This window comes from Panthera tigris, chromosome B1, assembly GCF_018350195.1.
Source record: "Panthera tigris isolate Pti1 chromosome B1, P.tigris_Pti1_mat1.1, whole genome shotgun sequence".
In the NCBI taxonomy this organism is placed as follows: Eukaryota; Metazoa; Chordata; class Mammalia; order Carnivora; family Felidae; genus Panthera; species Panthera tigris.
Genome location: NC_056663.1, coordinates 40,562,185 through 40,575,167, shown reverse-complemented (window position 1 = coordinate 40,575,167; position 12,983 = coordinate 40,562,185). Strand labels below are relative to the sequence as shown.

Sequence of the window (12,983 nt, the reverse complement as noted above, 5' to 3'; positions counted from 1 at the left end):
TAGAACAGGAAGGGGCTGGCTTAGTAATCAGGGGACTGGGATAAAACCCCAGAGCCACCACTGACTCATCTTCTGGGCATTTGTCCCTCTAGCACATTAACTTCTCTTTGCTAGGACGTACACTTCAGGGTGCCTGACGGCAGCCCCTTGTCTCAGGTGCGGTCGTGTCTGCCCACCACCCCAGCATTGTCTGAAACACCACCTGCTTTTATATGTTGCCTTGTTTGATTTTCAACAACCCTGTGATGTTGGTAAAACTATGATTCCCATGTGAAGGATGGATGTCATGGCCCAGAATGTTGAGGCCGATGACCAGGTCTCACATGGCTGCAGTGGCAGAGCTGCTTTGGTCACAGTCTGTGGGAGCCCCACTGTGGGCCACCTATCCATCTGTGAAACCAAATGATGCTACATAGTGTGAGGAAAAATAAAAGCTCTGGACAACAGAGTTGTTTTTGTGCTAAAAAAGAGATCGCTCTGTTAGTGTACTTTTCCCCTAACTTTTCACTCTAGAAGAAGGGCCATTATATTGTAACAGGTTGCGGGGGAGGGGGGGTTAGGCAGGATACCCAGACATTTCTTCTATCTTGACATGGCAGTTTCCTGGACCCAGCATCATGGGCTGTTCTCATTACTTTTCTGACCCCTTCCGCCTTCTTTTTGTGAAGGAAACTTTCCATGAGTGTTGATCTGCCCAAGTGGCTTTCTCCTGCCATGGGAGGTGGGCAGATCCTGGGAGTGTGAGAGCAGGATGTGAACAGTCATTGGCATGACCTACAAGCAGGGAACTGATAACGGATGAGAAATGGGGAATTTGACAATGCTTCGATTTTCCTCTTTATTTTCGTAACCTTTGACAATCATCCGATTACTAAATGAGTTATTTAAAATAGGGATAGAGTCATGTTGTTACAGTTGAGTAGATGGTCCTTAGAAGGCAGGGGGAGGGGGGTTGGTGAGATGTGACCAGATTATGGAGGGCTCTGAAGCCCAGCAGAGAACTTGAGACTTGATCGTGTAGGCAGCAAAGAGCCAGTTAGCCATGGAAGAAGATGACGCACTTCAGTGTAAATGACCTGGCATGGGGCACGAGATGATCTGTGGGAGGCAGGAAGCCCTTGCACTCTGAGGGGCCTTTGTCCATGCTGCTCCCTCCTAGGGGGATGCGCAGGGAGGGCGCTGCTGCCCAAAGGGCCTGGGATCTCTGTTCTCTCTGTTCTCCAAATGAGGTAGCCTATCTTTCCCTCTTCTCAAGAGTTCAAAACCTACTGCCCTGGGCACAGAAAGGCAAGCTTGGCCAGCACATGAGCAAATGTGGAAGCAGGAACTGATTAGAAGACTGAAGTGTGTATGCCCAGCTCAGGCAACAGACTCTTGGATATTCTTGGATATAAATGCTAGTTAATAACTTTGATCCTCGAGTGGGAAGTTATTTTCTCTGCTGTCTTCAATCGAGGCCAGCTGCCAGCAGCATATTGAGCCAGGGCCAGGAGGGCAGAGAGAACAAGTGTTTGGGCTTGGGCCTCAGATAGACATGGCTTTATATTCTAGCACTGCCCTGGAATGGCTTTGTGAACAGACAGATCACTGAACCCCTCCAGTCTCAGGCTCCTCACCTGTGAGATACTCACCTCAGTGGCAGTGGGAGGATGAAATGAGACCATGTAGGTAAAGCTTTACTGAGCTAATCTGTGCAGAGGTTAGCCAGGTCCTGGGCATGTCATAAGTGCTCATTAAATATTCCCCACCACCACCATCATCCCGCTGGCAAGGCCACGTTGGAGGAAATGGTCAGAGGGTGGTTTTCAGTGAGTGCCTTCACCCTGTCCTCTGTGGGACTCTGGGGAGTAGTGGTCCCATTGTCACCGAGTGTGGCCTCTGGCCTGCCTCCCTCAGAACTGCAGCTCAGGTGAGAAAAATCTCTCATCTTAGAATGACTCAGACACCTCACCGATGAGTACGGGAGTACTTCTGGGAGTTGCACTGCTGCTTCCTCCTTCCTCCACCTGCTGCCCAGGCTGTCTTGACAGCCTTAGGTCCTCAAAGCCCAGGGCTGGGGTTAGCACTCGCATGACTTCAGCTGGGAAGACACACTGTGGACTTGGTGGTGGTAGGGGACTGCTTACTCTGATGCTTCTTTTCAACTTCTTGACAGTACCTGAACCAGTTTGAGAACTGCTGTGGCCTGCGGGAAGGAGCCATCCTCACCTTGCTGAGTGACATTGGTAAATCCCAGCCCTGGAAGTCAGGTCATGGTCTCCACGGAGGGTGTGTGGTGCCCCTGTGAGTTCTTGCGGAGCACAGAGGGGAGATATTTTGGTCCTCTGTTCTTTACAGAGGGTGGGGTTGTCACCAAGGGGCTAGTCAGGCAGGCGCTGAACTCAAATAGATTTCCCTTCCTTCCGGACTAAGTCATGAAGTGAATGATGATGTATATAGAATAACAGATTTCCTTTCTCATTGAAAAGCTCCACTCCCTGCTTTCCTGGAAAGGCCAGCAATAGAATACGTTGTCATTTGAATGAATTTCATCCCTTGGCAACTAATTTTTCCACTTGCACATTGACAGCATAGGAAAAACTGCTCTTGTTCAATCCTTTGGTATTGTTAGTGTCCTCAGATGAGGGTGTCTGCTACACTCTGAGGGAGTGTAGAGTGTAGATCAGGGAGAAGAGTGACCTCAGACCACAGAGGTCAGATACTGTCTCCTGGACCCTGGTGCCCGCTCTAGGTCAGCACATGGTTCCAGCCTATGGAAACAGACATCAGGGATGCCTGGGTGGCTCAGTTGGTTAAGTGTCTGACTCTTGTTTTCGGCTCAGGTCATGATCTCGCGGTTTGTGAATTCAAGCCCCACATCAGGCTCTGCACTGATGCGTGGAGGCTGCTTGGGATTCTCTCTCCCTTTCTCTCTGCCCCTCCCCTGCTCTCTCTCTCTCTCTCTCAAAATAAACATTAAAAAAGAAAGGAAAGAAAGAAAGAGAGAGAGAGAGAGAGAAAGAAAAGAAAGAAAAGAAAGAAAGAAAGAAAGAAAGAAAGAGAAAGAAGAAAGAAAGAAAGGCAGGCCAGGCCCTAAGCCTCCTTTTTTTCTTTCTTTATTTTTTTAATTTCCAAGATTGTTGGTACAGATTGATAATTTATAAAGTTTAGAGTTATCCAGAGTTTGTCACTGAGTGACTAGTTGCCCCTAGATATGGGCATTGATACCACTTTTCAACCCTCTCCATCTCAGCCTCTCTGAAGCTACATGCTTTTATCTTTTCGTTTACTCAAACTTTTTTTTTTTTTTTTTTTTTTAGAAAAATATCAAATATATAGAAAAGTTGAAAGAGTAGTACGGTGAAACCCACATACCTTTCAGCTGGATTCACCTGTTGCTACGATTTTGCCACATCTGTAAAGCTGTGTTTTCTAACTCTTTCCCTGGAAGGGTAGGTGAGCCTCTAGTCTCTGAAACACTCTGCCTTCCTAGTGTGGGTCCACCTCTCCCTTACCCTCTGTCACTCTTCATAGAGGGTGGGCAAAAAGGGAATGAAGGCGGGGAGAGTCCAGCAATGACATAAAGTTAGGATCCAAACAGTCTGACATAGAAAATTCCATCTCCCTCTGAATCCTGTGTTTGTCCCTTGGATGGAGTTCTCAGTGGGGACAAGTTGACATTGCACCAGTTTTATCTGACTTGAGTGGGCGTCCACCACTAGCCAGACTGATTCCTTCATGAGTTGGCCTGTGTGAGTCTACTGGAAGGGCCCTCTCTGTCTATCTAGAGGGCCTAGTCTATCAGTTGAGAATCCCACCTGTTTTCTTGACATTTTGCTTAGACAACACTTGATTGTCTTGTTACCCCAGTGGCCAAATTATTAATTTATTCTGTTGAGTTGGGCTAAAGGCTGGTTAGTAGTTTGAGGAATATTCTTTTGCTCTTAATGGGAAACTTATTTTATTTCTCTCTGGTTAGAGCTTTAAGTCATTTTTTAGAATTAATTTATTTCTTTTAGAGGGAGAGAGAGCACATGAGCAGGGGAGAGGGACAGAGAGAGAGAGAGAGAGAGAGAGAGAATCTTAAGCAGGCTCCATGCTTCGTGTGGAGCTCGACACAGGGCTTGATCCCACAACCCTGGGATAGTGACCTGAGCCGAAAAAAGAGACCAGTGCTTAACCACTGAACCACCCAAGTGCCCCAAGCTTTAAGTCATTTTTTTTTAAGTGTTATCCTCTCAAATATTTTTCTTTCACTGATTATATTAGCAAATAGTTATGAAGAAAGTCTTTAATTTCTTGGCTAGAGTACACAGAACTTTCTACTTCCTCCTAAAGCTTTTACTTCCTTAAGTGATTCTGTAGTGATGTTAATAAAGCATCTACTGATTGCATATTCTTTGGTCTGGGCACATTTTGTATGCCGTTACCATTGGCTTGTGTGATAGCTTTCATACTATCTATTGAAGTTGTGGGTATGTGTTTAAGTTATATATAAGTCAGAATAATGAAGATTGGTAAACTCCCGAGTGTGCATGCAATTCAGCCCTCCTATAGGCGGATGTATATTAAAATTCTTTAGGTCACTGGTTCCCTATCTTTCCTCTCTGTGACCCAAAATTGGAAATAATGAGGCTATGAAGTACTAATACTCTAGGATGAAATTCTTGAAAGCAGAGATTTTAGTCATTGCTGTGTCTCCAGCATCTAGAATAGTGGTATCCTATATAGTAGCCTCTCTGTAAATATTTGCCAAGTGAATGAAATAAATCGGAAAGGAAATTAAAATAACTAAGGACATATTTATTTATTTATTTAATTTATTTTTTTATGTATAATTTTCTGTTTTTTTTCAATATATGAAGTTTATTGTCAAATTGGTTACACCCAGTGCTCCTCCCAAAAGGCGCCCTCCTCAATACCCATCACCTACCCTCCCCTCCCTCCCACCCCCCATCAACCCTCAGTTTGTTCTCAGTTTTTAAGAGTAAGGACCTATTTAAAAAACAAAACAAAAGATGATGTCCACATTTTATTAACAGTCCCAGGTGAAATACCTGCCTTTACACTTATTGGCATTGTGACCTTAGTCATGTTACCTAATTTTTAAGAACATCTGTTTTATTAGCTGTAAAATGAGACTCACTCACCTCATTAGAATGGTTATGAGGACAAAATGAGATGATATACAAGAAGCTGCCAGCACAGTGTTTTCTGCTCCTCGCGTAATGTACGGTCAGCAAATATTCATTTCCTTCTCATTTCCTTCCCCCTCTGGATTTGGATTAATAGCATCCCTTTTGAAAAACCTCAGTCACCCTTATTTGGGATCCGGTGAGCCGGGCAGAGGGTTGCCTTGTGAGACTTCCCTTCCTGGACATGGTTCATCTTCAGACCTATTCCTGTGTCCGTCACCTTTTGGAGCAATCCCATCCCCTGATGTTGTGGTTGTGTTGTGGTTGTGGTTGTTGATAAGCTTGTATTTTACTTTCATTTCCGTTTCTGATTTGTGTACAAGATTCATGAAGTTTATTTCTTTTGCAAGGATCTCGTCACTGAGCCAAAGTTCAGAGGCATCTCCCGGAGCTCATATAACATAACTCTTTTGTATTCTGAAACATTTCCTGAGCATATTTTGTTCCAATTTGTTCCAAGTGCTGGCCCCGTGTTCCCTTTGTTGGAGTTGCCACTGCTGTTCTCTGCCAGGTTGACTTCAGATAAGTGGTAGAGCCACACCCTTGACCACTGGGTCCAGAATTCATGGCCTTCTTTTCTGGATTAAACCTGTTTTAACCAAACTTCTTCTGAGCCACAAACCTTACAGAGATGCCCACTCAGAGCTGTATCATGGTAATAGATAGACATAGAAAGGATTTTTCCAGTGAACTTTAAGTTGGCCCAGAAGATACTGCAGAATACATAGGAGAAAATGAGCAGTTTCCTGGTGAGCACAAAGGCCAGACAGACCTATTAGACAGTTTCTCCTATGCTGGTAAGTGATCTGGGGACAGGTGCAGAGGCAGCTGGAAATGATCTGGATTTCCGCATAATGTAACCCTAAAATAGCTCAAGGAAGTTATATCTAAGTGGAGTCTATTTAAACACTCTTGCTCATTAGCCTTTGGAAAACATTGGAGTGTATTTCCTTCTGCCAGCAGAGGCGCAAACTGCTGAGCGCTCAAGGTTGAGGGAAAGACTGACACTTTCTGGACGCCCGTGTCTCCACTGTCAGGCGGGGACCTGCCTGTGCCCTGGCCAGTTGGGTGGGCCAGTTGTGTGATCACCATGGGCTCATCAGATCTTAAGTCTGAGTAGATCTTCCTTGATTTTCCAGATGGCCAGTTTACTGTGGGGACTGACCATCTTGTCCTCTGAACCTTCAGGAACCCCACTCCCCATTTTCATCTGTGCTTCATTCTCTGAGTCACCATCTCTGTCCCTGTTTGAGCTGCTCCTTATAGGCATCAGTACCTCAACACTAAAAAGCAGAGAGGATTTCAAAGAGAATACAGGGCTTTAGGGAAGAGAACTTATCCTAGGAATCAAAATTTATTTAGTGTTTCTCTGATTGTGTGGATTTATAACACAAGGGGACTACTCGATGTCAGAAATTGAGACCATTTGTATATAAAGTATGTTGGGAAGCATAAATGAACATAATAATAATAGAAGAGAAGACAACTGGCTTTTAGTCCTGGCTTCTCCATTTTCCCAGAGCTGTTACCTCAGGCAAGTACCTTATGGTCCATTTATCTTTTCATTTCTTCTCTGTGGAAAACTGGGTAACTTTCTGGGCTTACGTTTTCTCAAACTTAAAATCAAGGGTTTGGGCTTGGTGATCTCTAAGTTCCCTTCTAACTAAATATTCTATTTTCATTATTCAGAGGGTAGGTTTTCAGAATGGGCATCCCAGAATGTCTTTGACATTCCATCCCAGCCTGACTGCATGGCCCGGTTTCTCTCACTTCTCCCCTAGTGCATTTCCTTTCCCCAGAGCTTTGTCTTGATGCTTTCTGTTCATTCCTGCTCCATCCCCTCTGTCTCTCTCTGCACCTGAACTGATTGCCTACTGCTTTTTAATATTCTGTTTGTCAGGCTGTTCTCGTGACATCTTTATCAACCATATTCTCTCCAAAGTCTGTGTATCCAACCCTGAGCCTTATCCTCAGCTCCATACCCATGTCTATGTACTTCTCCACAAATCATTACCAAATGGAAATCCTAGACTTCTTGCCTAAGCCAGATCCCTTCCTGGCATCCCTTTCCTGTGTCACCACCCATCTTCCCATCAGTAACCTAGCCATGAGTGCCAATTCTGAATCTCGTCTCTTAGAACCTGCCCTCTTCCTGTTCCATACCCTCCCATTTAAAGGCTCCAGAGCCTTTCAGCCCTCCTTCATGCCACATATCCTGTTTTCCCTCTCTGTTCCCACTGCCCACACTAATTCAGTGTTATAGCAAATCACTGCAATGATCCCTCACCTGACCTCTTTAGCCCCATCTTACTCGTCCATCTTTCATGCTTTTGAAAGGACACTTTCATCATAATCCTTCAAGGCTAAACCTCTTTGCTTCACATTTCTCTCAATCCGCTGTCACCAGCTTAGCAGGTATGTGGCTCTCAAAACCCCCTTTTCAACCCTCCTGCTAGCCTTTGCACGTGGCGCTGCCGAAAGGGGGGCATTCTAAAGAACGCTGCTCCTGCACCTGCCCAATGACCCAAAGCCTTCCTGTCTTTCGGGACACAGCTTTAGACCCACCCTGACCCATCACTCACAGTGGCTCTCCTCATGGCATTCCTCTCCCCTGTTGCCTCCTGTGCTCACTTGGTACTTGGTGTCTCTGCTGTTGTTATTGGATCTCTGCCTGTGGCTGACCTTGAGGACTGACTTCTGGCTTTGGGGGCTGCTGACCAGACTCTGCAGTGAGTGAAGAAAATGCCTTGATTCGGTGTCAGATTTCCCACAATACCTAGGAAGCACAAGACACTTCATTAGCACTTGTCGAACAAATGAGAACGATTGTGCACTTTTCTCTCAGCAGTTGGTGTGACTGCCTCGCTACCTTCCTGGGGGGCTATTTTAGCTGAGAAACCTTCAGCCAGATTAAATCTTTTTCCACATGTTCACACTTGGCTTTCTAATCTGTTTTGTTTGGAAAGTCCAGTGACACCAGAGTGACTGGCACATAGTAGTGTTAAATGTTAAAAAAAGAAATCTCAACTGAGTAAATTTTAAGGATCTTACTGGCTTTATTCAACAATTCATGAATTGGGCAGCGCCCCATCTAGCAAACAGAAAGGCGCTCTGAGGAGCTGCACAAAATGAAAGACTTTGATAGGCAGAAGGGGGCAGGACAAGGAAGTCACTAGCAAAGAGTGGATTGTTTCAGGTAAGGTCACCTTTCTTTGGAGGATGGCAGGGGCCCCATCAGGCAGATTACCTCATTAGTGCACACCAGGTAATTCCAGGCTAAGATTACATTCCTGGCAGAGGCTGAGGCTACAGTTAGGTTAGACGCCCCCCTTAAATTTCAGTTTTGTGACATGGGCTTAGCACAAGTGACTGACTCCATTTTAGGCCTGTTGTCTCTTTTTTACAGTTCCTCCCTTTTGATCAGACTTTGAGCTTAACTGAGAGATGTGATCAAAATTTAAGGCATCAGTGTCACTCCCAGCTACTGCTCTGAAGTTCTAACAGTTTTTGCTGACGCTCTGTGATTATTCATAGGTCATGACTTCTTTTTGCTGAGTCTATGTGGAATGCACAGGTCATGGCTTCAGGTTCACATTTTTTTCAGTCAGTAATTCTCCTCATTCCTTTTTTGACATTCCAGTCTTAGGGCAATCACTTGATGATTAGTGGCTGTGAACATGCATTTACAACTTTTTGAGGAAATACAGCACGCTAGGGAGATTGCTATGATTTTTACACACAGGATAATTCCCAACGTCTGGAGTGCGCTTCAAAACCATGGCCCCCAAGACCTAACCCAATCAAAATCAAATAAAGACAGACCGTGTTGAGTCACTTTCTTAAGTCAAGTGGCTTAGTTCAGTGATTTTATGTAGCTGAGTATCAACTTCCCTGAAGTGTTAATCCAGGCACAGTAAGTAGTGTTGGCCGTAGCACAGACACCTTGCTCAGCTTAAAGGTAATCAAGGACTGTCCTATTATCAGGAACAACTTTGCGCAGAGAGTCTAAGGATTTTTGTTGGGCAGCTATTGCTTTAAGAGTTAAGGAGAGTTTCTTGATAATAGCCTCATATGTACTCCTAGCCAGGAAAGCAAGGATCTGCCAAAGGGAGCTAATACTGAATCGTGAATGCTTCCTGGTAATTCCCATTTGGATCCTTGGCACAGGACTGGAATGAAGGCCAGTAAAATTTAAGGGTCTGTATACCACACAGGTGGTTTTTATTCTGGTTACCTTTGCCTTGTGTCCCTTTCTTTGTGTAGAGCCTGGATGCAAGCTTCCCTGGGTACCCTGGGATTGTTAACCAGAGAATGGGAAATGGACCCCCAGGGTTAGAGAGTCTGATGCAATAGAGATGGAGTAGAGTTTGTTCAGAGAAACTGGGACATTGGAAATCAGAAGTTTGTGACAGAGTTACAGAATCACCGGCATTGTGGTACATCCAACAGTTGTTTGGAGGTTGGATTACCCCCTTAGCAATGGCCTGGGACATACAGATGATGGTGTTATCTTTCCAGGCCAATGCCAGAGTAAAGGACAGAAAAGGAGGAAGAAAGGATTTCATGTTTAAAGTATGAAGTCTTGCTCTAGTGACTTGGGTGGGAGTAGTCTACCTTGGTATTAGCTATTTCTCTTCCTGGTCAGAGAGCCTGGCTGCCATCTGGGAGAGGAAGACCTGGTGTAGTCTCTTCCAAGGAAACTGAAGGGCAGTCTTTGTCTTTATTGATTCCAAATTAGATGGGTGGAAGAAAATTAGAAATGTTAGTTTGGAGAATCATAGCCAAATATTTGAAGAAACTAGAAGAATTTAGGATCCAATCTAGTTTATGGGTATATAACAAAACCTCAAAGAAAATTAACAGGACTAGAATCTAATATCTACAAAAGTGTGAACAATTTTTCTCTCTACAGTTATCCCCATTTTTTAAATTAAAAATGATCACAGTGAAACTAATGTGTTTGCATTAAACTTGGCCTGATTACTTATGGCAGTGTAGCAAGAATAGTGATTAGCCATATAAGCTCCTTTTAAGACTGCTTTGTGGACCTCTTCATAAAGAATGAGATTGAACTCTTCAGTCTCTGAGGCCAGGAAGCCAAGCCAAGGATTTATCATCAGATTTTACCTGCAGTACCTATAATTTAGGTGAATTTTCTCTTCTCAAGTTTCCCCTAAATATCCTGGGGTTTCTGGGCCTGCCAGTAAGTGACCTTTCTTAGTCATCTGGTAAGACTGCTAGGAACCTTTTATAAGCAAGGTACCCAGTGATTTTTCCAAGCAGTTCCTTGAAGCTGTCTGGCCATATCTGAGTCTACACACATCTCTCTTAAATGTAACATTTCAGTCAAGGCCTCGATAATATAGCCCAAGTTTTTAACTGTGTCTTGTTACAAGGAGAACAGTGTCTTATTGGACTTATCAAATACCTAGCTGTATTACCATGAAAAGAATACTCAAGAGTTTCCGGATTCTGGAGGGACCAGGTAAGGAGAAAAAGTAGATGTTTCATTCATACCTTTGTTACAAAGGTATGCTTTATAAAATTGCTGTAAGTCAGGCATAGCTTAGAAGGTTTCCTTAGGGGCTCCTGGGTGGCTCAATCTGTTAAGCATCTGACTTCAGCTCAGGTCATGATCTCATGGTCCATGGGTTTGAGCCCTGCGTCGGGCTCTGTGCTGACAGCTCAGAGCCTGGAGACTGCTTCAGATTCTGCGTCTCCCCCTTTCCCTGCCCCTCCCCTGCTCACACTCTGTGTCTCTCTCTCTCTCTCTCTCAAAAATAAATAAACATTTAAAATTTTTTAAAAAAATAAAAAGAAGGTTTCCTTAAATCTGGAAAGGAAAACAAAACATCGAGGAACCAGCAGTATTTCAAACCAAAAGGCATAATCCTCCTCCTCAGGTCATTCAATCCCATTTAATTAATGTTTGTTCTGCTTGAATCCAGTTCTCCGATTAATTCGGGAAATTTTTACTGAGGACAATTTTATGATCATAAAGTTATCAGAAACCTGTACTTGCCAAAGTTCTTTCCCAAGTACAAACCTATTCTCTTTGAAGTACTTCTGCAGAAACACTTCCATAAGAGCATCAGAGTAGGAGAATAGAATAGTAACTTTCTGCAAATGATGAAGACTTAAAAATGACGAGAGTTTATTTGATAAGGGAATTGAGTAATTTCTGTGATATACAACATTTTAGTATAATAACTGGAATTATTATTGATAACATTATTATAGGAAACATAGAGATCCAGGAATTTCATACAGTTTCTGGAACACTTACATACCTACAGAAATATAATATAAAGAAAGCTTAGTATTACGCCTAATATAACAATGCTTCCCATATAATTTAACATAGCAAATAAACCCAATTAGTTTCACATACCCTTTTGTATAAAGAGAGAGAAGAAATCTTTTGAGATCTTCCAGGAGCCCTCTGCAAAATTCTAGTTAGTTCAGGGTCAGAAAGACTTTATTTAGATCAGTAGTCCAAGAAAGCTTTGCCATTTTAAAAGAGAGAAACCAAATTCAAATTTTGTACCATCTTATTTTTGATATTGATACTCCTTTTTTATTCAAATAATTTTTTTTTTTTTTGAGAGAGAGAGGGAGAGAGAAAACCCTAAGCAGGTTCCACACCTAGCACACACGGGGTTCAATCCCACAATGATGAGATCATGACCTGAGCCTAAAGCAAGAGAGATGGACCTCAACTGACTGAGCCACCCAGACGCCCCTCAGATAAATTAATTTTAATATTAGCCAACTTGACCACACATAAAATTCCTTTCCCAATATTCCTTTTTTACAAACATTCTAGGTCTTTTTTACATTCATATTTTGTCCTGTGTTTTTCCCACTTTCCCATTCTGAAGTAGCCTCACTTAAGGACAAAATTTCTTTTCCCTTAACAAAAATGCCTCTCTGTTCCTCATAGCTTCTCTTACCGAAAACACACACGCTCCTTTCCTTGTGTACAGAGATGTTTCTCTTATTATTTCCAGTAGCTTTTACTGCATATTATTTAGAATTTTTAACCCTTCAAACTAATTTCTAGTGAAAACTGAGATGTAAGCTGTTGTGAACTGCATGTTAAACCAGCATTCTTCATGTTGGCAAATGTATGAATGGATATATTTAATAATTTTTAGAAGCATACACTTTTGTTTAGACTACCCACAGAGACTTTATGAGACATTAGACAAAGACAGCCATCATCTGATTATTTTTCCTATTGATGATATAATATAGATAACATATATTCATATCATATTATCATATAGATAATACGAGTTTATTTGATTAGTAAACCCATGTAGAATAAATGTTGTATGTCTGCATTATATTTAATGCTGATAATGCTGAAGACATGTCTATTTTTTTTATTTTCTAGTAAGACTAAATTTATTCAATATCCTAGTAAAACTTTTGATTGTAAATCTCCAACAGTATAAAAAGTACAAAACACATTTGTAGATTTCTAATATATTAATACAAAGTGCATGACTACATACAGTACATCCTACAGGCAAAGAGGTGGAAGAGGAAAAAGAAGGCTGTGGTTGAGGTCTAGTAATAGATCAGAAGTATAGATGATCCATATTATAATATATTCTACCACCAATACTGTAGCCAAAATGTACAAAAAAAATTTTTTTTGAAACAACAGGAGGAAGATGATAGTGGCTGATACTCTTGGAATTCACCGCAGAGGCTGTGGGAGAGCCAATCCAACCTACGGTGTATTCTGTGCATATGGTGGCTTGTTTTTCCCATAAGGAAGAAATATAAAATTTTAAATTT

The 12,983-nt window shown here is 42.6% G+C and overlaps 1 protein-coding gene across 8 annotated transcripts in view; it reads left to right on the top strand.

The window, feature by feature from the left end:
- Positions 1 to 12,983, top strand: part of IKBKB (inhibitor of nuclear factor kappa B kinase subunit beta) — a 74,287-nt gene that overhangs the window by 22,438 nt on the left and 38,866 nt on the right. For all 8 annotated transcript variants that reach the window (XM_042983374.1, XM_042983373.1, XM_042983375.1 and 5 more), the window contains exon 5: positions 2,156 to 2,225. In XM_042983374.1, the coding sequence (XP_042839308.1) occupies positions 2,156 to 2,225 (70 nt within the window). The remainder of the gene's footprint in view (positions 1 to 2,155; positions 2,226 to 12,983) is intronic.